We start from the raw sequence: 24,375 nt of genomic DNA on the forward strand, positions 1-24,375 counted from the left end.
ACTAAGCAGACCACAAAAACACAGGAATGGTACCAAACCAGTAAACCAGGACTGTACTAAACACATTAAAAAGCAGACATCCCTAATGGTTAGAGCCTGGGCCTGGAAGTAAGAAGGACCTGAGTTCTAATTTTGCCTCTGTATCTTGTCTGCTGGGTGACCTTAGGTAAGTCACTTCACTTCTCTGTGCTTCATTAACCTCATCAGTAAAAACAAACAAGCAAACAAGCTAAAAGCTTAACTCTGTAAGAATCACAGTAATCTGTGAACTCTGCAGGGGACAACTGCTCCCTGAAATTAGCCATTAGTTGTCCATTAACATACAGCCAAGGCTCAGGAGTCCTGGGCAAGCTCCAGTGCTTCCTCATTTAGAAATTCTCAACCCTCCCATCCCAGAAACAGCAGCAGATTTGGAAGCTCCCCTGTAGATTGTAAACTCCCTGTGGGCAGAGATTTCATCCACCAGCTCTGTATATTGTACTTTCCCAAGCAGTTAGTATAGTGCTGTGCACATAGTAAGTGCTCGATAAATGCCATTCACTGATTGTCAACCCTAGGCCAGAGAAAATGGAGCAACTGAAATGATTTACCCTCTTTTGTGGCTAAGGTGAATTACCTCAAGTGACCAGTCTCTAACCACTATTCCTTCGTGTTTTTTTGAGACACTTGGCTTTTCTTCAGGTTTTGCCACAGTGCAATTTCTTCAGCAGGGGCTGAGATTCTTCCAGGAGAATGCTAATATGGGATTACTTTTGTTGTTAATTAAGTCCCTTCCATGGAATACCTCCCACCTTAGTTTATTATCCAGCTTTGTCAGAGCCTGTCTGTTTTATCTGAACACTTTGAACAGGTCTCCTTACCTACACAGTACCTGTTTGCTTGCTGGAGACATTATCATATTCCTGGTCAATTGTAGTAAGCAGGCAGGTAGGATGCCTCTTTTTATCAGGGACCACCACTGTCCCCATCTTCAAAGACTTACTTAAACAATTTTTCCTCAAGAAGATTTCTGACTAACCTCTCCTTTCATCACCTTTCTCTCTCTCCTTTCTGCTTTGCCTATATACTAAATTCTGAACTCCTTAGTCAGTCATTCATTCAATCAATGACATTTACTGAGCACTTACTGTGTACTGTTCTGCACACTGTACTAAACATTTGGGAGAGTACAATACAACAGATTTGGTAGACACATTCCCTGACCACAGCAATAGTTTAGAGGAAGCACTTTGATATTCTTACCACCCCTAGCCCCACAGCATTTAAGCACATAGGTCTATAACCTGCTCATTCCCCTACCTGTAATTTATTTAAACGACTGTATCCCCCAGTAGATCGTCAACTCTTTGGAGGCAGGAAACATGTTTAGCAACCATATCGTATTGTAATCTCCCAAGCAGTTAGTACAGTTCTCTGCATTCTCTGTACCCAGCTAGAAAGCTAATCTTACAACTCAGGGCTGCCTGGGTTTTCTAGGACAGGGAAGTGAACAGTCAGGTACTGCAACTCTGCCTGTGGTTTCTGGTCTACCAAAGAGGCAGTGGGGGCTTGGGGCAGGCACATGGCCTTTAGTATGCTATAGCCAAATTTGAATAGACAAAACAAAGCAAAAAAAATGCCATGAATGCTAAAGGCTTAATTGTATAGTGCTCTGCACATATCAGTCCCTCCATCGATCAATACTGTTCAGTATTTCAGTTTGGGATCTCCATGAAGGACAAGGGCCTTCTTTTCCAGAGCCTAGTACAGTGCTTTTCACAAAATAAGTGTGCAATTACAGAATGACAACTACTACAGCTGTGTGACTTTGGGCAAGTCACTTAACTTCTTGGTGCCTCAGTTACCTCATCTGGAAAATGGGGATTAAGACTGTGAGCCTCACGTGGGACAACCTGATTACTCTGTTTCTACCACAGTGCTTAGAATAGTGCTTGGCACATAGTAAGCGCTTAACAAATGCCAACATTATTATTATTATTACTATTACTACTGCTGTTGCTGAGTGGATGAATACGGCAACATTGGACCAGAAGGGCAGCATCTTGATGGAGCAAGCAATCAAGGAACACAACCATCTCCATGATTCCCTGACTGCTGAATAGACAGAGATCTGACTGGAAATGGCATTGCTGATGGTGTAATTAATGATTGTATTAATTAAATACTTGTTATATACCAAGCACTGTGTTAACCTTGTGGATAGATACGATACGGTCTCTACCTCAGGTGGAGCTCACAGTTTCAAGAGAGGGAGAACAGACACTTTATCCTCGGTGTTCAGTGGAAGAAACTGAGACACAGAGCATTTAAGTGACGTGCCCAAGGTCACACCACAGGCGAATGGTGAATGTTTGATGAGGACTTAGGTTTCCTGACTCCCAGACCCTACCTCTTCCTATTAGCCTAGGTTGACTCTCTCCACTTGAGAATTTCCAAGAGTTTGAGGCAAGAGCCATGAATGAGAGTGTATATGGTGGTGAACCTAGTACACTTCCTGGACTGAGGCCCTGGGGCTGAGATAGGGAGTTAGTTGACCAGATTTGCGGGCTGACTACCTGGCTGTATGTCGTGCTGTTTTAGGGCAAAACCTCTCCACCTGCTTCCTGTTTTATGAATCTCTGGTTTTCCCAGAAAAGACGGGGGGGGGGGGAGACGTGGGGAGTTACCTTCCATTTAGTCTCACCTGGTTCCTAAGCTTGAGCCTTTTCAGTGTCTTCCCCTGCTGCTCCGATTTTTCCCTGATGGCTAGGAGCAGAAACAGCTTTGTGTGTGAAGGAGGGAGACAGGAACCCTTTAAAGTCAAAGCAAAATTGAATCCTTGCCCATGATCTCTGAGATTGGGGAAATACCAGATAGCAGGCCTGGATCCGTTTGGTTTGGCCAAAGGAATCAGGTTCCACTGAAAGGGGCAGATTGCAGTGAGAACATTTGTCAGGGACCCCTGGGGCCTTCCACTCCCCCCATGAATGGATTCTTCCAACTGGTGAAAAAGGTGCCCCCCTCCCTCGGTCCTTTGAGGTAGACTTTCATTTGATGATGACAGTAAACTGGGAGGGTGGGGCTGGTCCATAGGAGAGCAAGATCTTTAATGGTCTGAATTGTGGACAGAAATCTGAAGTGGCCTAGTGGAAGACGTGGTGAGTGATGGGGAAGGCAGGGCCTTAGGGGACCCCGAAGATTGCCCTTAGATTGGGCACGGTCCTCACCATACTAATTGATTAATGCTGATGGTGGAACGAAACTGCCATCTTGCTGAGTTCCCCGATTTGCTACAAGTGTCTCTGGAACACCAATAAAGTAACAGATGAGAGATAAACAACCCCAGCTTTAAGGATGAAACACAGTGCACACAAAGCCAGAATGGAGGTGACTGTGTCTGACTTAAGCCTTCTTTCCAACATCCCCCACTACTTCAAACCTTAATGAGAAGATAGGTCCTTGGAAGCACTTTACTCTGGGTATTTATAGGAGCACAGGCACACCAGTTGTCTCCTTTACATATTACTGCCCTGATTCTTCAGTGCACATGATGAATAATTTACAAAAAAGTGCATGTAAGTATCTCTTTATTATTCATTATAATGAACTGAGACAGGGGTAATACTCCACTCTGCTGGAATCCCCCAGGGCTCAACTTAACCAGGCTCAACTTTACTTTCACACAGTTAATTTGCATAGAGGGAGGGTCTAGGCTGGGTTTGCTGGGGTTAGAAGAATTTAGGGAGCTGGGGGTCAAGGTCCAGCACTAATGTCCAAGTGGTGAGAAGCAGAGGTTAAGCCAAGGGGGCCTGAGGCATAAATGGTGTCAAGGCATGGTCACCATGGAGGAAAGAGGCGAGAAGTTAAAACCTTAAACAGAACTGTCCCTGGGGAAGACCCAGTGCCCCAGGGACAGGGAGCAGAAGATTAATAATAATCCAGTACCCCAGGTATTTCAGGATTGCCTCTGGTGGAGAGAAGGACTCTGAAGAGCTGCTGCCAGTGTGGCTACCAAGGACCACGTGGAGTAGTTGGGTGGGGTTCAGATCACTCCTTGAAGTACCTTTGCATCAAATTAAGCAAGGGGGTATTAATTCTCAGTCTGAATGAAAGAAAAAAGATATTCACACTCAAAGAAGATAGCATTTTAAATTAGCACTGTTTAGAAATTCAGAGGAGCCAGAGCTAAGAACTGCTAAGCCTGGTTATGCCAAGGCTCAGAGCCACAAAATCCAGAGGTGTCACAGCTCTGAAATGCCAAACCCAGATGTGACAGCTCTATGAGAGGTCCCAGAGATCTGATCCACCAAAGCCAAAGGAGTCAGAACAATGGACTGCTAATTCCAGTGGTGCTAAGTCTGAGCTCCGCCCAGCCCTGGCACAAATTAGACAATAGTTCTACAATTCTATTCTGTCCACATAGCCCTCCTCTCCTGCCCCCCAACCTTCCCCACACACACCACTCATGCTGCAATGGGCAGAGCCTGGGAAATGACATCCTGTCACAGTGAGGGTGGCCCACCCTCAAATGGACTCTGGTCTTTCCATGCCAAAGTCAAGGGTGACAACCTATATAAATGCTGAGTTAGCAAAACAGCCTGGGGATGCAATCTTATGGCAACCTTGTTCTGAATGTAATCGTGGCTTCTGGTTCCCCTTCTCTGGGACCCCCAACTGATGGGGTTAGGGTGGCTTGCAGGTCTGATATTTCTTTTGAGTCATGGCCCAATCCTGGGCTGCTTTCTCTGATGGGACTCCAGAGCAGGGACAACAGGATTGCTGAAAATAGCTCAAAGTGATGCAAATGGAAGTGAGCACCCGCTGGGTTCAGCTGAATCGGTTTACCATCCTGAACTCTGTCACATAAATGGCCCACAGTGAACATCTCTCTTTGAGCTTGGTGAGGGCCACAGAACACTCTGTTCTGTCATACTGAGTGCTTTCAATACTCTCCCTGGCCATTTAGAGTGTCCTTCTTAATCAAAGAAGATTCCACTGATGATGAAATTCATTTATGAGTGTGTTAGTGAAACTGAAAATGTGGTCCTCATAGTTCTGGCCACATTGTGTGCACAAAAAGGCTTTTCCTTGTATGATCTTGTTTGATGTCTGCAGAGCCAGACTATGTTTTCTCTTTTTGCTTTCTCATCTTATTTCTTACAAAGCTTAGGCTCAAAAAGATCCACTCTTTAGTTAATGACAGTGTACCATGCTGGTCTAGCCTCAGCAATTGACTCCCAGTTCTCACCTCGGAAGACCATTGTCTGAGGCCTTGTTTAATTGTGTCCTTAAAATGTTTCCTCTACTCCTCTCGCTTTTGGTTTCCCAATTTCATCTCTCCATACATCAGTTGTTTGGGCCTCCTGCTGTCACTCATTCTCCTCACATTTCCCACCCAGCACAGCTGTGCTGAGCTGAGCATAGCTTCAATGTTAGAAGACTTTGTTCCACGATTTCATTGTTTGTGTTCCTGTCTTGTCATTTGTTATCAAATATGGCCCACAGATGTCCTTGTTGGGACCGCTCGAAAAGTAGTGTCTGGCATTTACCTGTGGGCAAGGTCTCACAGGTGTAGGGGAGGTTGTTATCAAATATGGCCCACAGATGTCCTTGTTGGGACCGCTCGAAAAGTAGTGTCTGGCATTTACTTGTGGGCAAGGTCTCACAGGTGTAGGGGAGGTTGGACAACAACATAGCTCTGTAGATTTTGAGTTTGCCCTGGAGCCTGATGCCATACTTAGTGCTTAGCACAGTGTTTGGAACATGGTAAGCACTTAACAAATAGCATCATTATTACCAAATCTGTCTAACAGTCTTCCGAAGAATGTGGTGGCCACTTGATTTTGTTTTCTATTCCTGCCCTAGTGACATAACATCAATCATTGTGCTACATAGGTAACAGAATTATGTAACAGCTTTCAGATCTGGATTTCCAGTATAAATTCTTAGTTTTGTGCATGGCTTCCCTGGTGCAGGCTGATAGACCACCTCAGTTTTGTTTAGGAAATTAGAGAATGATCCTCTGGCAATAAAAGCCTGTTTCGTTACCGTATAATGTATTATTGGAGGAAATAATTGTGAGCATTGTCATATATACTAAGCAGCAGTGGCAGACAGCAGATACTACAACATGAATACCACAATAATGCAGGTTTTGCAAGAAAGCAATCCCATTCTATAGGACAACAGGATGGAAATGTTTTCTATTTAGGGAAATGTTTTTATACCTTCCAGATAATGAGTTACAGCCCTGGCCAAATCAATCAGTGATTGATTTGTTACAGTTATACTAGTGTGTGCATAATAGGGTTACCTTTTGTGTTTAAGGTTAGGGTTAAGATTAAGATTGGTGTTAGGGTTAGAGATAGCATTAGAGTTAGTGATAGGTTGGGGTGAGAATTAGGGTTAGGGATAAGGATGGAGTAGAGTTAAGGATAAGGTTAGGGTTAGGGTGTGCATATGGCATTAATGATTTGGGGTTAGGATTTGGGAAAGGTAAAAGGTTGTGGTTAGATAGAGTGTTTGATTTTGTGTTTGGGTTAGGGTTGGGGTGAAGGTAAGATTAGGGTTAGAGTTAGGGATGGCATTAGGGTTGGGCTTAGGGTTAGGTTCATGGAAAGGTTTGGAGTTATGGTTAGAGTTTGAGTTTGTTTTAGGATTAGGCATGTACCTGGGTATTAAGGTATGAATGGATCAGGTTCTTCCCCAAACCTCTCCCTTCTTTTCCCTTCTACCCCAACTCCCAGCCTCCAAATAATAATAATCATAATAATCATGATAGTATTTGTTAAGTGCTTACTATGTGCCAGACACTGTTCTAAGGTTCTAAGCCCTGGGGTAGATATGAGATAATTGGGTTGCACACAGCCCCTCTCCCACATAGGGCTCACAGTATTAATTTCCATTTTACAGATGAGGGAACTGAGGCACGGAGCAGTGAACCAACTTATCCGAGGTCACACAGCAGATGAGTGGTGGAACTGGGGTTAGAACTCAGGTCCTTCTGACTCCCAGAACCATGCTCTATCCATTAAGTTATGCCATTTCTCTCCACTTCTCTGGTGAGGCTAGAGAAATGGGAGAAGAATCAAGAGAGGACAGTGTCAATGAGACCAAGGTCAGGTAGTGTTCCCAGGAGAAAGGGATGATCCACAGTATCAAAGAGAGATGTGATTTCAAGAGGGATTAACATGGAATGGACGCCACTGGATTTGGCAAGAAGGAAGTAATCAGTGACCTTGGAGAGGGCACTTTCCATGGAGTGAAAGAGGTGGAAGCTAGATTTGAGTGGGACATGAAGAGAATTAGAGGAGAGTCAGTGGAAGCAGCAGATATAGACAATTCGCTCAAGGAGTTTGGCGAGAAATGGTAGGAGGTAGATAGTGTGGTAACTATAGATGCTGTGGAGTTGAGAGTTTGTTTTTTTATAGGAAAGGGGTTACATGGGCATGTTGGAAAGCAGTGGGGAAGAAGCCACTTTAAATTGAATGGTTGAAAATGACGGTCAGAGAGGGAAGAAGGGGGGGACTTTTTTAATGATATTTGTTAAGCTCTTACTATGGGCCAGGCACCATATTAGCTGCTGGGGTAGATACAAGCTAATCAGGTTGGACACAATCTCTGTCCCACATGAGGTTCATAGTCTTAACCTCCAATTTACAGATGAGATAATTGAGGCAAAGAGAAGTGAAGTGCCTTAGCTGAGGTCACACGGCAGACAATTGCTGGGCCTGAAATTAGAACCCATGTCCTTCTGACTCTCAGGCCCGTGCTCTATCCACTAACCTTTGCTGCTTCTCAATGTTCACACTGTTTACTGAAACAGTTTGAAATCTGTTAAATAAGTCAAGCAAAGACTCTTCACACACATGATTGAGACAGCTTAAGTCTCCATCATAGTGTGCATCGTTAACCACCCCCCATGCCTACATTTGACCTTTTCCATGTTTTTCATTGGGAGCAAGAGGCATATTCCCCAAAGATTTAGTTTGGTAGTAGTAGGAGTAAGAGTAACAGAACCAGCAGCAGTAGTAGCAGTCTTGTCTTATGCTGTCGACTTGTTTTCAACCCTCAGTGACTCCATGGACACATCTTTCCCAGAACGCCCCACCTCCACCCACAATCATTCTGGTAGTATATCCATGGAGTTTTCTTGGTAAATATACAGAAGTGGTTAAATATTGCTTCCTTCCTCGCAGTAAACTTGAGTCTCCACCCTCGACTCTCTCCCATGCTGCCGCTGCCCAGCATGGGTGAGTTTTGACTTGTAGTAGATTGCCTTCCACTCGCTAGCCACTGCCCAAGCTAGGAATGGAATAGGGAGGCCGCTGCTTGATTCTCCCTTCTGTAGGCGAGGCTGGAGGTCTTCTGAGGAACAGAGACCATGTCTAATTCCCAGCTGAGAATTGTCTCCCAGCATTTAGTATAGTGCAGAGCACTGTTCTAAGTGCTGAGGTAATAATAAAAATAATGTTGGTATTTGTTAAGCGCTTACTATTTGCAGAGCACTGTTCTAAGCACTGGGGTAGATACAGGGTAATCAGGTTGTCCCACGTGAGGCTCACAGTCTTAATCCCTATTTTCCAATTGAGGATACTGAGGCACAGAGAAGTTAAGTGACTTGCCCACAGTCACACAGCTGACAAGTGGCAGAGCTGGAATTCGAACCCATGACCTCTGACTCCCAAGCTCGTGCTCTTTCCACTGAGCCACACTGCTTCACTTCACTTCTCTAGGCCTCAGTTACCTCATCTGTAAAATGGGGTTTAAGGCTGTGAACCCCACATGGGACAACCAGACTACCTTGTATCTACCCCAGGGCTTAGAACAGTGCTTGGCACATACTAAGCACTTAAATACTGTAAGTATTATTATTATGCCGCTCTCAGATGGATGTGACTGAATAGCCAAAGTAAGGCCCAGATGTGTAATGCAGCTATGCACACACGAACCCTGTCTCCTGTATGCTCAGGCTTAAGGTTGGCCTCTTAGGACTGAGTATAAAGCACTAATAGATCTTGAACCACCTTGGAGAGGCATTTATTTTAAGGAGACAAATAGAAAATACCTGTAAAAGTACTTGAATTCCCAGGAGTGAGATACTCTAAGGCAGGATGTATTATTTGGGTTGCTGCTTCATTCAATCCTTCCCTAGTTGAAGGGCATGTAAACTCAGGCAAATAACATCGCGTGAGGTAGAGGGGCAGGCAATTAGAACGGAGTGGTAATTTGTGTGTGTTGGCCCTAACTCAGCCCCAGCACAGTCATGTAGAGATGAACTTAACCCAACCCCTTAAAAGGTCAGGGGAGTCAACAATTAACACTGTGTTTATTTATTCATTCTCACCTGTTTGGAAGAGTACATGGTTCACCTGGATCAAAGGTGTGGTAAATGCTTAAGTAGGGTGATCTGTGGGTGTTTGGCAATGCCTTGCTCCTAGAAGCCCCACAGAGCTGACCTCATAGGTCCTTGAGGAAGGAGGAAATTGAGTTCAAATGTGGCATATAATGAAAGCTTGCAGATTTTGGTAGGAGAGGAGGAGAGGATATCATTATGATATTTATTAAACACTTACTGTGGGTCAAGCACTGTTCTAAGCACTTGGGGAAGTGCAACTTAATTGGGTTGGACACAGTTCCTGTCCCACATGAGGCTCACAGTCTAAATAAGAGGGAGACCAGGTATTGAATCCCCATTTTACAATTGAGGAAATTGAGGCATAGAGAAATGAAGCATCTTGCCCAAGGTCACACAGAGCAGGCAAGTAGTGGAGTTGAGATTGGAATCCAGAATCTCTGACTCCCAAAACCATTTTCATTCCCCTAGGCCATGTTCCACAACTTCATTATCATAGCCCCTTGTTTTTTTTGTACTGCCTTTTTATTTTTCCAAAGCCCCTTCACACTGATTATCTGGTATCCTCACAACATCTCTGTTAAGTGGGAAGTAGCTGGTATTAGTTATCCTCAATTTACAGATGAGGACCCTGAAGCCCAGGGAGGATAAGTGATTTTCCCAAGGTCACCCTGAAGACCAGGTACTGACCCAGAGCTAGACTCTGGGTCTTCGAAGCTCTTTCTTCTAGGCCAGGTTGCCTCCCATGACTAAACAGAGCTGTTAGTTTATGAAAATCTTCTTTGGTCTGTCTTCCCCATTACAATGTAAGGTCCTTCTGGGTAAAAAAAAAGTCTCACACTTCTGTTCTACAGTACAGTGTGCTCAGTGGATGCTCAATAACGTTACTGCTGTTATGACTATTAACTACTTCTACTTGTATTACAACCTCCAATTCCAGTTCTATTGATACTCCTGCTTCTAGGAGCGGTTTGACCTAGTGGAAAGAGCATGTGCTTTTTTTTGTTTGGTATTTGTCCATTCATTCATTCGTATTTATTGAGTGCTTACTGTGTGCAGAGCACTGTACTAAGCTTGTGGAAAGTAAAATTGGGCAACAGATAGAGTCAATCTCTGCCCAACTATGGGCTCACAGTCTAGAAGGGGGAGACAGACAACAAAACAAATAGACGGGCATCAATAGCATCAAAATAGATCAATACCATTATAGATATATGCACGTCATTAATAAAATAAATAGAATAATAAATGTGCCAGACACTCTACTAAGCACTGGTGTAGATACAAGATAATCAGATTGGACACAGTCCATGTCCCACATGGGACTCACAGTCTTACTCCCCATTTTACAGATGAGGTAACTGAGGCACAGAGAAGTTCAGTGATTTACCTAAGGTCGCACAGCAGTCAAGTGGCAGAGCTGGGATTAGGACTCAGATCGGCTGTCTACTAGGCTGGTGCTCTTTCCACTAGGCCAAAATTAGACCTGGGTTCTAGTTCCAGCACTGTCAGTTGCCTGCAGTGTGACTGTAGGACTGTCACTTCACCCCAATTTTCTCATCTGTAAAATGGGGGTTCAATATCTAATAATAATTATAATTATGGTACTTGTGTGCTTACTATGGGCCAAGCACTGTTCTAAGAACTGAGGTAGATACAAATTAATCAGAGTAGACACATTCCCTGTCCCACCAGGAGCTCACAGCTTTAATCCTCATTTTACGGATGAGGCAACTAAGGCCTAGTAAAGTGATTTGCCCCAAGTCACACATCAGATGAGTCGCAGAGCTGGTATTAGAACCCAGGTCCTTCTGACTTCTAGGCCTGTGCTCTATTCATACTTGTTCTCCCTCCCACTGAAACCATGACCCCCATGTGAGACAGGGACTATGTCTATTCTGATTAATTTGTACCTACCACAGTGCTTAGAACTGGGGTATCTTTCTGGCCGTTCATTCTAGGTCTCCTTTGTGGGCTCCTCCTCCCCCTCCCATCCACTAACTGACTGTAAGCCCGTCAAAGGGCAGGGACTGTCTCTATTTGTTGCCGATTTGTACATTCCAAGTGCTTAGTACAGGGCTCTGCACATAGTAAGCGCTCAATAAATACTATTGAATGAGTCAGTTCTTGACCCTCTTCTGTTCTCCATCTATAATCACTCCCTTGGTGAACTCATTCACTCCCACGGCTTCAACTATCATCCCTATGCAGATGACCCCCAAATCTACATCTCTTCCCCTGTTCTCTCCCCGTCCCTCCAGGCTTGTATCTCCTCCTGCCTCGAGGACATCTCCACCTGGATGTCTTCCCACCACCTGAAACTCAACATGTTCAAGATTGAGCTCTTTATCTTCCCTCCCAAGCCCTAACCTCTCCCTGACTTCCCTGTCACTCTGGAGGGCATGGCCATCTTTCCCGTCTCACAGGCCCACAACCTTGGTGTCATCCTTGACTCAGCTCTCTCATTCACCTCACACATACAATCCATTACCAACACCTGCCAGTCTCACCTTCATGATATCGCCACGATCCACCCTTTCCTCTCCATCCAAACTCTATCATGCTAGTACAAACTCTCATAATATCCGAACTGGATTATTGTGTCAGTCTCCTCTCTGATCTCCCTTCCTCCTATCTCTCCCCACTCCAATCTATTCTTCATTCCACTGCCTGGATCATCTTCCTACAGAAACGCTCTGGGCATGTCACTCCCCTCCTCAAAAACCTCCAGTGGTTGCCTATCAACCTTTGCATGAATCAAAAACTCCTCACTCTTGGCTTCAAAGCTCTCCATCACCTTGTCCCCTCCTACCTTACCTCCCTTCTCTCTTTTTACTGCCCACCACGTACATTCTGCTCCATTGCCGCTTAACTCCTTAGGGTCCCCTGTTCACACCTATCCCGCCATCAACCCCTGGCTCATTTCCTACCGCTGTCCTTGAATGACCTCCTTCCTCACACCCACCAAAGTAAGTCTCTTCCCCTCTTCAAAGCCCTACTGAGAGCTCACCTCCTCCAGGAGGCCTTCCCAGATTGAGCCCCCTCTTTTCCTCTGTTTGCCCTCCCCCCTCACTCTCTGCTCTTCCCTCCTCCCCTCCCCTCAGCACAGTGCTCATTTGCTCATATTTATTGCCCTATTTACTTTTTTAATGAGCTGTATATCTCCATTCTATTTATCTTGATGTCTTGTTTTTGTTTTGTTCTGTTTTGCTTTGCTGTCTGTCTCCCCCGTTTAGACTGTGAGCCCGTCATTGGGCAGGGATTGTCTCTATCTGTTGCTGAATTGTGCATTCCAAGAACTTAGTACAGTTCTCTGCATATAGTAAGTGCTCAATAAATACGAATGAATGAATGAATGAATGAATGAATGAATGAATAGTGCTTGACACACAGCATTTAGCAGACTGAGAGCCCAATTTTGGGTACGGATTGTCTCTATCTTTTGCCGAATTGTATTTCCAACCACTTAGTACAGTGCTCTGCACACAGTAAGCATGCAGTAAATATGATCAAATGAATATAATAATGACAAGAAAAAAATATTACTGAGAGACATAGATCAGTGGTATTTATAGAGGAGTTAGTGTATGCAGAGCACTGAATTAAGTGTGTGAGAAAGTACAATATAACTCCTTGCCCACAAGGAAGAATTGGATGAGCTGTCTTTCCCTTGCAATCTGTGAGAACAGGATGAGTATTGCCCCCTCTGAGATAATGCAGTTATTCGTGGAAGTGGGGGAGACACTTGATGAACTCTGAGGCCCCAGGATTCCTCGACCCCTGGGGCGCGCTAGTAATGAATTGGCAAAAAAAACAAACCCTGGGCCAAAACTTGCATTTTACCAGAGCCCCTTTCCTCCTCAGCTTCTTCCGCCACTGGCTGACTCCCTCCATTCTTCAAAAAGATATCGAGCTCCCTAGATCCTCGGCTTTTAATTTAAAAATTTAATTTATATTTTTCCACGGGTGATACTGAGACAGACATGGCCATGAGTAAATATGTCAGGATAATCTATTGAATAGGATTAAAATAGTGTGTGCTTGGGAAACATTTTAATTTCTTTTCCTTTTTTTCTCCTGCTTGGGCCTTTGCCAAGTGTAATGAACACACCGGGATCTGAGCTTTAAAGCTCCTCAGCATTGAGAGGCAGGAGAGGGTAGAACGGAGGGCTGGGCACAGATAAATTATTTGAATTGCTCCACGTGGTACTGAAAGACACCCCTGCCCGCTCGCTGCCACTGCACAGCTTCTTTCGACGTCTGAGGGTCAGAGCTGTATATTCTGTTGGGAGGTGTGAGGGCCACATGTTTAAGGAAAGCTGTCATTGAGTTTTACTGCACCATGTCAGACACGGCCCTGTTGGCAAGGACAGCAGTGAGGGACAAGGAGGTGTGAGGAGAGAAAGGGAAGGAGAAAGCAGGAGAATGTAAGGAGCAACCCACAGGATTTTGCTAGAGCCCTTCAGGGACTCCATTCGGCAGCCCAGCATGACTCTATGGTGTGGCAGCTTCAACCACAGAACCTGGAGATGGGAGGGATAGGATATGGAGGCTCTATGATCCTAAGCTGTGAGACAGAAATGACTCTTATGCTTTATATAGCCCATCTCTTTGCATGCCGGAGCTGTGTTTGCAGTCACAGGCTCTGCCAGTTCTCCAGCTTATGAGGGGCCTGCAGATGGAGTCGCTAGTACTTTCTGTAGGGAGTTATTTTACCTCCTAATAATTACTCCTCTCAGAAAGTTTTTCCTGATTATCTGCCTTACTTTCTTTAATTACATTTCTCACCTCCTGGAGCAAGATGTCAAATTCTTCCGCATTTCCCCAAGTGACTTGTTTCCACATTTAGACCTGCATCATCTTTCCCCATCTCCACTTGCCCATCTTTCCTCATAAATCTTTCCCATGCTTTTTCTTAATACTATCACACATTTGGCTCTGATCTCCATCATTCAGCTGCCCCTCCCTCGAGCTGAGGTTTCTGATGAAATCCGGGAGCATTCTCTTGCTGCTCTTGGGAAGAGCAGAAGTAACCGTTCCTTTCACCGATGCATTGCCGAAGCCCGGGGCATCATTTGTCATGAGATCTTTCTGTAATTCTCAGAATTAGAAAATCTAAGTTAATTGTCTACTCATCCTGGTCCCAGAGGTGGCTGCAGGTATGATTGTGCTTTTTCTGACATTCTGTCACACATTTGATTTACAACTTCAGAAGCTCCTGCTCATCAACTCCATGGCTCTCTGCCAGCTGGCTCCCTTCTACCTCTCTGCTCTCTTCCCTCACTAGGCTCCAGCTCGTGCTCTTTGCTCTTTCCAAGCAAATCTCCTTCCTGTCCCTTGCTATCCATTCTCCTGTCACCAATCATTTGCCCATCACTCCCCAAACAGGAGTACTATTTCTCCTCAGTTTTGTCAAGCCAAGTCCCTTCTAAAAAACTATTTCCATAAAGAAATGGCTCTACATTCCCCTACATTCCTCTACATTCCCTTAGCCACCTCACCATTCATGCATTGATCTGCTATTTAATTATTATTGTTTTTTTCTATTTATTTACATAGGAGTCCACTCTGCGGGGGCCAAGGAGCTCATGACCCCCAGGGACCTCTGGTGCATCTCTTGGGGAAAAATGATTAACACTCCCTTCACTGTTAGTCGAGCAGAAGGGTAGCATAGATAGAACTCCCTGTCTTGTGGGTTTGGAAAAGGATCAGGAGGAACCAAGATGGAGTCTCTCTCTCTTGCTCCATGCCAGCTGGAGTTGGTGACTTTCAGATGCCCGGGCTGGGAGCCTGGTGCTGGGGCTGGGAGCTGGCTGTGGACTTTATGGTCTGAATGTATGATGAGGATGATGTTCAACAGGAATGGGGGGCAGACTTCAGGGCTTAAATTGGATCTGGGGTCTTCATGGCCAGAGCAGGGGATGCTAGCTGTCAGGGTCCTGGACCCATTGCATAATCACGGATGATGCTGTGGGTAGGGGCAGCACTTGTGTGGACTTGTGTGGACCTGTGAGGCAGGAGGGCGAGTGGCTCCAGGGCAGGGTCGACAGCAGCTGCTTGGTCTGGCCCTAGTGATCAGTGAGGACCAGAGGGGAGGAAGTGGAGAAGAAAGGGGCATTCTTCTTTTTCTAGCTTTTCTTGTTCCCTTCCTCCTCCTTTAGAGTCCATTTCTTCCTCCCTTAACCACTTCTAAGCTCCAACCCTAAGTACCTTCCCCACACCTAAACCATTACACACAGCACAGAAAAGCTGCAAGGATTGGTGGAAAAAATATGGGCCTGAGCTTCAGAGGACCTGAGTTTTAATCCCATCTCTGTTACTTGCTTTCTGTATCATCTTGGGCAAGTCACTTCACTTCTCTGAGCCTCAGTGTCCTCATCTGTAAAATGGCGATTTAATGGCCGCTTTCTTTTCTCCTTAGATTGTGAACCTCATGTGGGACAGGGCTGGGTCTGACATGATTTTCATGTCTCAATCCCATGTGCTTGGCATACAGGAAGCATTTAACAAATTCCATAATTGTTAGCCTCAAAGAGGTCGGTTAGCCTCATAAAGATTGGTCTTTGTCTGTGTGCTATGCAGATGGGAATATTGGTTAGCCACTGGCCTTTGCAACCACAAATACACACCCATAAGTAAACTTCATTATCAGTGGTGATTCCTCTGAATACAAATGATATCTGTACGTGTACTCTACTACCCGTTTAGACTGTAAGCTCCCTGAGGCTGGAACAGCATCCTACACTCCTTGTAAATGCTCCTCAAGTACCTAACACAATACTTAGAGCACATTGGAAGCTCAATCAATACTGTTGATGCTGACACTGATTTTCAATTTTTTCCTCCACACATTTGCATCCATTTGCATTTTTCCCAGTTGAATTTCACCGCATTCTTTTCTCCTCTATTTCTCACTGTCTTTCCATCTATTTATATTATTTCCCCATCTCTACCAGTGCTAGCAACGCCTCCCAATTTAGTATCGTATGCAATCTCATGAATATGCGATTTCCTTGATGCTAAATAACCTTGTACTGCTGAAATCCATGCTTACTGGGCTAGATTTGAACAGTTCCTGTGCTGAGCCAATTATTCTCACTTTCTCAACCTGTGTCTCCTTAGCAGTAACTGTTCAATCTGGCAGTGTTTTACTCTAGTTGAATTTGCTCCTTTCTGGATTAGAAAGGTTTCCTTAAATAAATTAGGGTCCTCTTAGGTGCTGTACATTTGGTTGTGCTTGTAACTCAGGAAATATCTGGGAAGCAGTGTAGCTTAATGGATAGAGCATGGACCTGAGTCAGAAAGACCTGGGTTCTAGTCTTGGCTCTGCCAATAGTCTGCTGTGTGACCTTGGGAAAATCACTTCACTTCTCTGGGCCTCAGTTCCCTCATCAGTAAAATGGAGATTAAACCTGTGAGCCTCGTGTGGGAGAGGGACTGTGTCCTACTTGATTACCTTGTATCTGCCCCAGGGCTTGGAATAGTGCCTGGCACATTGTAAGCGGTATGCATTTCAGAGAATCTTAGAGTCTGGGGTAAAAATTTATAATGCTGGCTCACTTCTTTTCTTGTATGCTTGTCTCCTCTAATCCCGTTATTTTTATGTTAGCCCATTGGTGGGAGGGGGGTGGGAGAGATGACAGGGATTGTGTTTAATTATCAGTTGTCTATTTTTTCCTATTCTTTGTCCAGATGTTTACCCAGTAGGTACTTAAATACCATTACTATGACTACTATCTATCAGTAGCCTGCTTTAGCAGGTTCAAGTCACAATTTTCAATTCATGTGTTGGTTTTTTCATTCTACCAATTTTCCATCATCACAATAATTGCTGTTAAGTTCCATCTCACTGGCATCAGAAAGATTGATCGAGTCTTTGTGGTAAATTATAGAGAAGAAGCATCATTTGGGAAGCGACCTGGCCTAATGGAAAGAGCCCAGGCCTGGGAATCTCAGGATCTGGGTTCTAAACCCAGTTTTGTCTCTTGCCAGCTGGACAATCCTAGGCAAGTCACTTAACTTCTTCATGCCTCAGTTTCTTGATCTATAAAATGGAGATTAAACCTTTGTCCCTCTTACTTAGGCTGTGAGCCTCATTTGGAACAGACACTGTGCTATGCTTGTAAAATAGTAAGTGCTTAATACCTATTACTGTTGCGGTTATTATTATAATTCTGATTATTATTATTGTTACTGTAATTCCCCTGAATGACTCACTTTGTAGGTCTTCTAAATCTTTTCTCCTGCTCCTTACATTTAGACCACTGATGCGCTCTCTCTTGGGTAGTATTGCCTTACCTAAGAGCACAATATCGCCAGTTATGTTTTCAGTCCACAAGAGGCTGCCATAGGCGTGATCAGTGTTCACCCGGCCACTAAACTAACTTTCCCTCTTGTTTCCTTTACCTCTCAAGATCATTCCTCCTCCCTGATCGGGTGGACCTGTTTCACACCTACTCTAGTGCTCAGTACAGTGCTTGGCACATAGTAAGCACTGAACAAGTCTTAACATTATTATTAGGACATCTTCTGTTGGAAAAGAACCACAAGGCATGTCTGCAACTAGTCTGTCCTCTGTCTCCCCTTCTAGACTGAAAGGTCACTGTGGGCAGGGATTTTGTATACTATTATATTATACTCTCCCAAGTAATTAGAACAGTGTTTTGCACACAGTAAATGCTCAATAAGTATTACTGAATGACTGAGTGAATGAATGAGTGGAGATGAGCCCATTCCAAACCAAGAGTAGTGCAGGTCCACCTAGAGGTGAGGTGTGGCTGACAGCAGGTTGGCTGGTACACCTGCCGCTCTTCTTGCAGTGATAACCGTGGGAATGGCAGTGATCTCTGGGATTTATTGGGCAGTTATTGGGCTGCTGAAGAAGAAAAGGAGATTTGCAGGAGTGGGTAGGCCTGCAGGAAATGTTCCTTCCACTCGGTAAATACAGAGGTTGAGGGCCCAGCCCTGGCCGAGGTCAGGCTAGGCCCCCTCAGGCTCTGGGAAGCATCAAGCTCCCCTGGTGTTGTTTCTGATGGGTGTCTCACTGTCCCTGCCCTGCAGGTGCACCGTGGATGACCGGGTGACACGGGTGGCCTGGTTGAACCGCAGCACCATCCTGTATGCCGGGAATGACAAGTGGTCCATAGACCCCCGCGTGGTCATCCTCTCCAACACCAAAACCCAGTACAGCATCCTGATCCGCAACGTGGACGTCTATGATGAGGGGCCATACACCTGCTCTGTGCAGACAGACAATCACCCCAAAACCTCGCGCGTCCACCTCATCGTGCAAGGTAAGGCTGAGCGTGGCACCCCGGGGAAAGCTGGGACCCCAGCTTTCTCTGAGCTGGTGGCGTCAGACATCGTGTCCTGATTCTTCTCCTGGGTTCTTTTTCTGTCATGCCCCATGACCAAACACTGCCCTGAGTAGCTTGTCTCCAGGAAAGAAGCAGTAATACTAGGGTTAAGCCATGTGGGAATGAATTTCACAGGCTGCCTGTTCTCCGCTGAGCAAATGCTGATCACATTGACTACGCAGCAAGCCTCCTGGGATTGTTCCTCAAAATACAGCTTTCTCTTCTCCTACCCAATCACGTGAGCCCAGCATTGAGGGTGACGGTTGAAAACGCTTCTTGGTGCTGCCATGGGGATCAAACCACCAGCTCAGAATAAAGGATTTAGAACCCCCCACTGCTCATCCTCCACTTACATCTCCTTTGGCCTCCCTGAATGAGTTCAATCCAGTAGTATTCAGACGTTTTTTTCCAATTTTAAATAAGAAGAGTCACCTTGTACAGGCTTACTATGTGCTAAGCATTGAAATAGAGATGAGATCATCAGACCAGACAGTTTCTGCCTCCCACGAAGCATACAATCTAAGAGGTAGGGTGAATGGGAATCTTATCCCTATTTAACAGATGAGGAAAATGAGCCCAGAGGGATTTACCATCTTGCCCAGTGGCCAATGGTAGAGCTAGGTCAAGGATCTGAGTCTCTCTTCATGTGCTCTGCTGCCTCCAGTGGAAATGGTTTCATGGAGTCTGATGTGAGTCATTGCCTTGGGGTGGGCCACAAAGGCAGAAACAAATGTGCCATTGGTTAGGTAGGTAAGAAGTTGGTGTGGAGAGGGGATCGTGTATGAGGAATTTGCCCCCCGTGTCTAATCTGCGGCATCCACATTTGAGACTTCTTAAAGCATCTTCCCGCTTGAAGGGCCTCTTCAGGACAGACTGCCCAGATACCCATTTTACAGGCTGACAATTATTGAAGCCAGACCTTCTTCTCCCAGCAGGCAGTTAAATAGTGATATCATCTCCCCAGGGTTGCTAACAACAAGGTTAAAGGCTCTGGTGAGAACCACAGTCTCAGGTGAGCCACAGTGTATTTAGAATGTCTCTGAGAGGTGTAAAAAGCCAAATAGCATGAATTCTCACTCTCTCCTACCCCGGGCCAGCCAGTCCAACCCCTGGTTGCTGTTCTAGAAGAACTGAAAGTTCTCAACACTGGAAGTGATACCTCAATGCCACCTCAGTGGCCTTGACAGCAGCACATCTTTTTTGGGAAATTGCAGGGCTGAAATAAAAAGAACTGTCAGAAGCCCCTGTTCAAGAACAAGTTCAAACTGAACAAGGCTATCACTTTTCAGGAAATAAGACAGGTTTCGTAAGCATGTCAAAGTCAATATGGGCCACAGAGGGCTTTTAGCTCAGCATGTTGGTTGGGGGTGTTGCCTGAAAATGGAACCTGGGGTCTACTGAGGGACTTCGGAGTGTCTGGGCCAGGGTCTAACTAGCAACCCTGATAGGGAGAGTCGAGGCCAAGGGTCTCCTCTTCTGGAGCACCACTAAATAAGAATGCCTCTTCTCAGACCATGGGACCTTCTGACTCTGGCCCAGCTGTGATGGTCTGGATCAAATGTTGTCTTCCTGGACCTCCCTCCAAGAGGTCAAAATAGCCCCAAGTGACTCCGGAGGGCAGTCTGGAAGCTCTGGGAGTGGCCATTGAGAAGAAAACCAAGTGACCTTAGTGGAAAGAGTACAGAATTGGGAGTCAGAAGGCCCCATTCCTTGTCCTAGCTCTGTTTTTGGCCAGCTGTCTGATTTTGGACAGCTCACCCACTCTGGGCCACATTTTCCTCCTCTGTAAAATGGAAATAGGATGCCTTCTCTCATGCCTTCTTAGGCTGTAAATTCTGTAGGCACTGTGTCTGTTCTGATTATCTTGTATCTACCCCAATTGCTCAGGCACATAGAACAGACTGAATAAATGCCATCATTTTCATTATCATTCTTCTACTGGAAATCGGCTGGATTTCCAGAGGTCAGACACAGAGATCCCACCACTCAATTAGAACAGAGCTTGCGAGCCCAGTGTCTCGGCATCAGCTACCGGCTTTTGTCCAGTCTATAGATTAATTTTTCTGAGTTGGTGTTAGTTCAGGTTAGATAAAGATAATGAAAGTTTCCTAATCCTCTTAAAGAAGATTTATATGGCTGAGTAGAAAGCTTTCGGAATACAATAAGGCATGTAGAAAACTGGGTCTTTTAATTTCTAACTGCTGATGGGTATTGATTTTGCAATGAGCAAAACTGAAAAATTTCCGAGCTTCAACTTGTACATTTAAAAAACACTGCTGTTTGTTTATCATTGTCCATTTATGAATCTTAGTGCCTGGTACCTGCTGCTAATCGTTGGCCTTTAGAAGAGAAAAAAAAAGAATATTCCAGATGGGTATTTGCTCTGGTTTAGGTTCTTGTTCTCTGTGTATTCGAAAGAGGCTGTTATCCTAATAGGTTTAGTCATAGGAACTTTCCCACACATAATAATAATTATTATAATATTTGTTAAACACTTACTCTGTGTCTACCACTGTTCCAAGCTCTGGGGTAGATACAAGGTTGTCTCATCTGGGGCTCACAGTCTTAATTCCCATTTTACAGGTGAGCTAATTGAGGCACAGAGAAGTTAAGTGGCTTGCCCAAGGTCACACAGCAGACAGGTGATGAAGCCGGGAGTAGAAGCCACATCCTCTGACTCTCAAGCCCATGGTCTTGCCACTAATCCAAGCTGACTAACACTACTACCGCCAAAGACTGTTGGTGCTTATCATTCAAGTTTTCCATATTCCTATAAGTGCTGCTTAGTTCCCCCTCCTGGATATAACTGCTGTTGCCCTCTGTCACTCCCTGTGTTGTATTTTCTGAGGCACTTAGGACAGTGCTCTGCACACAGTAAGCACTCACTAAATATGATTGAATGAATGAATCCATACCACCCAGGCATTTTGAGACCAAGAATTCAATCTATCCTTTTCTGAAGCAGATCCCCTGAGTTATAGCTCTGTCACTGAAGGGAGTGGTTGCTAAAAGTCAGGTCAGTGGTAATAATAATAATAATGATAATTGTGGTATTTGTTAAACATACTCTGTGCCAGGCACTGTACTAAGCACTGGGGTGAATACAAGCAAATTGGATTGGAGCCCCTGTCCCGCATGGGGCTCACGGTCTTAGTCTCCATTTTACAGATGTGGTAACTGAGGCATAGAGAAGTGAAGTGACTTGCCCAAGGTCACCTACCAGACAAGTGACAGAGCTGGGATTAGAACCCATAACCTCTGACTCCCAGGCCCGTGCTCTATCCACTATGCCATGATGCTTCTCCTTGAGTGAATATTTATTCAGCTGAGAAAATCCCAGTTGCTCACTTGTTCCAGGTGCATTGTCCAGTTGTTGGGATCTAGCAGCTATATCTCATTTGGGAGCTGTAGACAGTGGAGTGGATGCTGGCTATTTTCAATCCATTTTCAACTCTGAATTCTTAACTGCTGCAGAAAGAGAGGTTTTTTGGAGAGTGGTGAAATCCAGCAAGAATGACTCTTTTAGAAGGGCCAAACTTGGAGGGGGAGATTGGATGATTTCATCACCCATTCTGTTCTGAATTTCCCATCTCTCCCCTGGCTTCCCCCACACCCACCTCCTTCCTTCTCTCCTGTTTGATTAAGGGGTGCTTCTTAACTGTGCCTCAAGACGTCTTGGATTCACAGTGCCTGGGCTCATCTTGACCAGAACAAGGGTGAGTCCCTAAGTGTTAACAACTTTTATGGGCATCCTGACAGCAGAGACTTTGACAAACCACTTGTTTCCTCTGCTCTCCAGGAATCCTACAGATCCAAGGACATTTTTAAGAGCATGGGGGATTGATTGACTGCTATAAAGAAAGGAATTCATTCCCTCAGCCTTTGGGAGGAGAGTGGAGAAGAATTTTGGGGCTCAATCTGGGATCTGCTTACAATGGCACAAACCCCTTCTTCTTCTTTTTAAAATGGTATCTGTTAAGGTGCTTACTATGTGCCAGACACTGTACTTAGCACTGGGGTAGAGTACAGTGCTCTGCACACAATAAGTGCTCAATAAATACAACTGAATGAATAGAGCTAATCAGGTTGGGCACAGGCTATGTCCTACATGAAGCTCATAATCTTAATCCCCATTTTACAGGTGAAGTAAATGAGGCATAGAGAAGTTAAGTGACTTTCCCAAGGTCACATAGCAAACAAATAGCAGAGAACCCAGGTCATTCTAACTCCCAGGACTGTGCTCTAACCATTAGACCATGCTGCTTTCCTTCCTGACCCCATCTTCCTGTAATGGCAAGATGTGATAAGAATTTAAATTTAGCCAGTATGTTTGGTTCAATTGGTGTGGCGGATCACTTCAAATCTCTTCAGATCATGTGCTGGGTGGCTGGTGGGCTAGACCATCCTCTCTGATCCCAGGTTACTTGTCCCAGATTTTATATTGCAACTCCCACTGAAATGTTGAGGTCACTTCTCTCCTCCTCCTTCTCCTCAGGCCACTCCTCCCTTCTCCTGGAAGCAGGAGCACCTGATATGTTGGGGGTCCTTGGAGTGATCACCCACACTATTCGGGGGGGGGGCATTGAGGGGAGGGAGAGAGGAAGTGGCTGCAGCCACAAAGCAGTAGGTGGTCTGTCCTACCTCCAAGTGACTCAGCAAGAATATATTTGCTTGTCTCTGCTTCAGGGCATTTCCTACAGGAAATTAAAAATCGTGCTGGGATTACATTTCAAATTTTTCCAAAGGTTTCTAGGCCTGGCACCAACACTAGGCAAATTACATGTAAAAGTTGAGAAGGAAAGGCAAAGAACAAAGATTGCACCTCCTCTTCCTCCTTCTTTTCCTCCACCTCTTTATCCTCCACCTCCTTCTCACTTGATCCTTATCTTCACTTCCTCCTCCTCCTCCTCCTCCTCCACACCCTCTTCCTCCTCCTCATTCTCCTCTTTCTCCTCCTCCTCACTTCCACTTCATCTTTCTCCTCCTCTTCCTCCCCTCCTCCTCCTCACTTCTTCCTCTTCTTCTGCTTGCTCCTCTCCTCTTTCTACTCCTCCTCACTTCCACTTCATCTTTCTCCCCCTCTTCCTCCTCTTTTTCCTCTTCCTCCTCTCCTCTCCTCACTTCTTCCTCATCTTTCTCCTCCTCCTAGTCCTCTCCCCTCTCCTCCTTCTCCTTCTCCTCCTTCTCCTCCTTCTCCTCCTTCTCCTCCTTCTCCTCCTTCTCTTCTCCCCTCTCCTCCTCCTGGAGGCAAACATCACCATTGAAAGACTCTCTGAGTTGTCTGGGCAACTGCTGGATTCTGGCAAGACTACAGTCAACAGTGCAAAACAATGTATTATTCAGTGGCTGGATTACTGAATCTGTTCATTAAAAATGCTTCTATGGGCTCATGAGGTGTTTGAGATCTTTGAGCCCAGAATCAGGACCTGGATAGAACATGAGAGGCATGCAGGGGTGGGGGAATGGGGAAATCATGGCTAGCAGTAGCCAACAGCCCAGCCGCTGACCTTTTCCTTTGACCAAAGTCTCAGCTGTGCCCTCACTGTGTGCTTCAAGAGTCTCAGACCAACCATTCGCTTTCTATCTCTTAATGAGTCCCCCGGGTGAAGCTTGGGCCCATCTCCGTCTACAGAGGCAAAGGGCTTAGAAGTAGATAATTATCTAATCTAAATAGTTCTATTTGAG

General features: G+C 45.2%; 1 protein-coding gene across 1 annotated transcript in view; it reads left to right on the top strand.

Annotated features, from left to right (window-relative positions):
• The window catches only part of OPCML (opioid binding protein/cell adhesion molecule like), a 343,304-nt gene that overhangs the window by 38,858 nt on the left and 280,071 nt on the right, over positions 1-24,375 (top strand). Inside the window, exons 4-5 of the mRNA XM_029075283.1 lie at positions 18,395-18,522; positions 18,558-18,627. Coding sequence (XP_028931116.1) covers positions 18,395-18,522; positions 18,558-18,627 — 198 coding nt within the window. The remainder of the gene's footprint in view (positions 1-18,394; positions 18,523-18,557; positions 18,628-24,375) is intronic.

Source organism: Ornithorhynchus anatinus, chromosome 11 (genome assembly GCF_004115215.2).
Source record: "Ornithorhynchus anatinus isolate Pmale09 chromosome 11, mOrnAna1.pri.v4, whole genome shotgun sequence".
Taxonomy (NCBI): domain Eukaryota; kingdom Metazoa; phylum Chordata; class Mammalia; order Monotremata; family Ornithorhynchidae; genus Ornithorhynchus; species Ornithorhynchus anatinus.